The sequence below is a fragment of the Chrysochloris asiatica genome, unplaced genomic scaffold (assembly GCF_000296735.1).
Source record: "Chrysochloris asiatica unplaced genomic scaffold, ChrAsi1.0 scaffold00380, whole genome shotgun sequence".
Taxonomy (NCBI): Eukaryota; Metazoa; Chordata; class Mammalia; order Afrosoricida; family Chrysochloridae; genus Chrysochloris; species Chrysochloris asiatica.
This window is the reverse complement of record NW_006408898.1, coordinates 1,412,479-1,417,346: the sequence shown is the minus strand read 5'-3', so window position 1 is coordinate 1,417,346 and position 4,868 is coordinate 1,412,479. Positions and strand designations below refer to the sequence as shown.

Sequence of the window (4,868 nt, the reverse complement as noted above, 5' to 3'; positions counted from 1 at the left end):
TAGTAACAGTCGGTCTGCCTATGTTGTTTTATATTTTTCCTGTAGGTCTTTCTTTCAAGAAGTATCTTCTGTTCTTCTAGCCACTCCAGGTTGGTTTGCTTGTATCACTACTCGTTTTAACTATTGCATTCCTCCTTGTGTCTCCCACTATCTTCGTCTTTCCTCTGCTAACCTCCCTCTTGTTGTATATTGCCTGTCCCGTCACCGCTATCTGTCCTGTAGCCCATGAATAATTTTCTCTCCCCCAGTATCTACCATTGATTTTTTTTTCTTTTATTAAGAAAACCTTTTCTTAACTTTCTACCACATTGGTCTCATACAATATTTGTCCTTTTGTGATTAACTAATTTCGCTTAGCATAATATCCTCCAAGTTTATCCTTATTATGAAGTGTTTTGCAGAGTCATTGTTATTCTTCAGTGTTGCATAGTATTCCATTGTGTGTATGTACCAGTTTGTTTAACCATTCTTCTGTTGAAGGGCATTTAGGCTGTATCTATCTTTTTGATATATTTCTTGTAGACAGTATATTGAAATGTACTGTTTCTTATCCATTCTGATCTCTCTGACTCTTGACTGGTACATTTAATCCATTTGCATTCAGAGTAATTCTTGGTAGGTATGCATTGATTGCTGTCATTTTGCTGTATGTTTTTATGTGGTGCTGTTGGTTTCTTCGTCCCACATAATTATCTGCTAAGCTCATTTTGTTGTGAGTTTTCTTTTTGCATTCTTCTTTTCTGTTGTATTAATGTTTGCAACATTTTTCTGGTTTTTTAAATTTTTTTTCTTACTTTGATGTGCAGGTGTATTCATTCTCTTTGAGGCTACCCTATAATTTATTAACTTTTCCTCTTTAAAACAGTTTGTTTCATCTTGAAATCTACTGGAGTTCTTTACCATTTGAAAGTTCTGTTCTACACTATTCCCTCTTTTTGCTCTATAATTGACTTCTTTATAAATTGATATCTCTGATTCCCTTTTCAGTCTTGTGGGTTTGTTTTGTTTTAAATACTTTTATATCTCGATTGAGTTCTGGGTGGTGGTGTCATATAGCAGTTCACTGTCTGCTGTTGTTTCTCAGTCCAAAGAACACCCTTTAGTATATTTTTGTAAAGATAGTCTGGTCATTAGAAATTCTTTTAATTTCTGTTTATCAGAAAGTGTCCTAATTTTGCTGTTGTATTTGAGAGACAGTTTTGCTGGGTATATATTTTATTTTATTGTGAATTGAGTGATAGTTTACATAGGAAACCATCAGTTTTACATCTTCATATATTTTTATGATTAATGAGAGATTTTTCTCATAGTTAAGTAATTTGACTTTCTTTTGATCCAGTTCCATTTTTTGCCCTTTCAGTGTGTTATCTATCTATTTCTGAATTCTTAGTGTTAATTTTCCAACTTTCTAATTGCTGATTTTATATGGTTCCCATTTTTCAATTATTTTGTCTATTTTTTTCTGATCTTTTCCATAGTTTTGTATATATTTTCCTTGATTTCATCTGTAGTTTTTTCCATCTTTCTCTCAGTCTTCTGAAGTTATTTAGTTAGCATTATTTAAAATTCCGTATCAGGTAGTTCTGATACCATTTGTGGTGTTATATTTTTGACTCTATGGTGCTCTGAGCTAATGCACTAGAATGCATAGTTGGTTTGAACCACAAGGTTGGTGGTTCAAGCTCACCCTCTGCTCCTTGGTCGCTATGGGTCAGAACCAACTGGATGGCACTTAACAATCACAACTCCATATTTTGGTCACTTGTTTGAGGCACTCTGCCTTTTTTCTTTTTGTAAACTGAAATTGTCTGTTTTTTCTGAGATATTTTGGTGCAATATTTATTTTCAGTTGATGATTGTGTATTAGTGTATTCTCAGGCCCTGTCTCCTGGTGGATGTGGTCAAGCCTTATTTTTCACCACTACCTTCAGTACAGCTTGAACTTCTTGCTGCACTACTGTCCGTTCTAGATCAGATGCTACATCTTGAAATGAATAGACATTGACCAATTCTTTCTAGTATTTTGAGTTTGTGTATTCCTTCTTTTGATGCTTCCAGCATCGTTCTCAGTATTTTGCCCATAGAATCCTTTAAGACTGAAACCTGAGGCTTGAATTTTTCTTTAGTTCTTTCAGTGTGATAAATGTCAAGCATATTCTTCTCTTTCGGTTATCTGACTCCAGGCCTTTCACATTTCGTAGTAACACTTTGTCTTCTTAGTCTGCTATTTGAAAATTTCTGCTTAGCTCTTTTATGTCATCATTTATTCTATTTACTTTAGCTACTCTACATTCAAGAGCAAGTTTCAGAGTCTCTCCTGACATCCATTTTGCTCTTTTCTTTCTTGTCTTTTTTAATGACCTTTTACTTTTGTCATATATGATGTCCTTGATGTCATCTCACAACTTGTCTGGTGTTCAGTCATTAGAATTCAGTGTGTCATTTCTGTTCTTGAGATGATCTCTAAATTCAGGTAGGAGCTACTGAAGATCTCATTTTGGCTCTTGTGGACTTGTTTTAATTTTCTTATGCTTCAGCCTGAAGGAGCATATGAGCAATCGAAGGTCTGTTTGCCTGATGACATAGAATTTCTCTATCATCTCTTTGCACATACGGAGTAAATTTGATTCCTTTATATGCTATCTAGTAATGTCCATATATGAATAGTCACTTTTTATGAGGAAAAAAACATTGTTTCCATTGAAAAAGTTGTTGGTCCTCTAGCACTGTTTGTATCACCAACATCAGATTTTCCAACTACTAACTCTTTATTTTCAGCTTCCGTGTTCCAGTCATTAGTAATTATCAGTGTGTGTCTGATCAGTTTCAAACTGCAGAAGTTGTTAAAAATCTTAAATTGCTTCATATTTGGCATTAGTGGTTGGTGTATAAATTTCAATAAAAGTTGTGTTAAATGGTCTTCCTTGAAGGCATATGGATATTATCCTATCACTGCCAACTTTGTACTTTAGGATAGCTCTTGAAATGTTCTTTTTGATGATGAGTGTGATGCTGTTCCTCTTTAATTTTTCATTCCCAGTGTAGTAGACCACATGCTGTCCAATTCGAAATGCCAATAGCAGTCCTTTTCCTATCACTAATGTTTAGGATATCAGTCTTCAAATGTTCCATTGCACTTTTGACTACTTCAAATTTTCCTTGATTTAAGTTTTGTTCATTCTATGTTCCAATTGTTAATGGATGTTTGCTGCTGTTTATGCTCATTTTGAGATGTGCTATATCAGCAGATGAAGGTCCTGAAAGTTCTACTTTCAGGAGGAGGCAGCTTTTCCCCAGTCATAGTTTTGAGTGCCTTCCAACCTGAGGAGACAAATAGTGTTCCATTACTATTCCTAAAATTTTCACTGGCCAGTATTTTCAGAAGTAGAGTTCCACATCCATGATTGACCTTGCTGGAATTTGAAATACCAGTGGCATAGCTTCCAGCATCACAGCAACATGCAAGCCACCACAGTACAGCAAACTCATAGATGAGTGGTGGAAAGGGCCTATGGGTCACATATAAATAAAATCAATTTAAGCAAGTAGTTAATTGCTTTCACTTTGTTTTAGAAATTTGTAAAACATCTAACAAGTTATGTTGTTGTTAAGTGCCATCGAGTCGGTTCTGACCCAGAGCCACCCTGTGTAGGGTTTCCGAGGAGCACTGACCTTGCGGCTCAAAACGTCTTTGCTGTCTAGCTCATTAACCTACAGCACCACATGCAAGTGTATTTAGTGAGTATAAATAGATTTCAGAAAGAAGTGAGGTAAAGAAAGAAAGACATCTGAAGGAGGAAAAATGGGTGTTATGTTTTTTGAGAGAAAGAAAAAGCTGAGGTAGCATCTGCCCTGAGCCCTACAGCCTGTGGTTTCTTCACAGGGAGCCCAGTTGGGCTACTGGTCACTCTGACGTTGTGTCTACAGGTTATTCTCATGGTGGTTGCTTATAATCCTTTCCGTCTGCATTGAGATCTGTTTCTCTTCCAGCTTTAATAATGTGTACTAAAACCACTTCAGCTGAGTTAATTTTGAGTCCTAGCAACTGTATGGTATAGAGTGTTATTGTTGTTGCTGAGTGCTGTGGAGTCAATTCCGACTCACAGCAACTCTGTATAGACTTTCCAAGGAGCAGCTGGTGGGTTTGAACTGCCGACCTTGTGGTTCTCAGACCATTGCTGATCCTACAGCATCACACCTTAGTAAAATTCTGCCAGTTGTCTTAGTAATGTTCTTTATAGCATTTTTGTTTATTTGCTTGTTTCTGATACAAAATCCAGTCCAGCATTACCCATTGCACCTCATTTCCATGTTTTTCGTGTTTTGTTTTCGTTGTCTTTAGTTAGCTGGAATTGGACTGAGTCTAAACCTTTTTTTTTTTTTTCAGTTTTTTGTGATACTGAAGTGTCCAGGCCATCAGTTTTGCAATATATCTTTCAGTTTGAATATTTTTATATTTCCTCATGATGTGATTCAAATTGCACAAGCTCTGGTAGCGTAGTGGTTATGAATCGGTCTGCGAACCCCAAGGTCAGCAGTTTGAAACCACCAGCTGTCCCGCAGGAGAAAAATAAGGCTTTCTGCTCCCGTAAAGATTTACACCCTTGTAAACCCTGCACGGGGTCGCTATGAGTCGGTACTGACTCCACCGTACATAACCAACCACTACAGAACAGAGTTGAGGGATGACATCAAGAACAGCATACATGAAGAGAGCAAAAAGTCATTAAGAAGACAAGAAAGAAGGAAAAGTTCAAAATGGATGTCAGAGGAGACTCTGAAACTTGCTCTCCAGTGTAGAGAAGCTAAAGCAAATGGAAGAAATAAGGAGGTCCAAGAGCTGAACAGAAAATTTCAAAGATCAGCTT

At 36.6% G+C, this 4,868-nt stretch overlaps 1 protein-coding gene across 1 annotated transcript in view; it reads left to right on the top strand.

The window, feature by feature from the left end:
• Nucleotides 1-4,868, top strand: part of TMEM87B (transmembrane protein 87B) — a 73,988-nt gene that overhangs the window by 23,156 nt on the left and 45,964 nt on the right. The window contains exon 4 of the mRNA XM_006876449.1: nt 4,130-4,138. Coding sequence (XP_006876511.1) covers nt 4,130-4,138 — 9 coding nt within the window. The remainder of the gene's footprint in view (nt 1-4,129; nt 4,139-4,868) is intronic.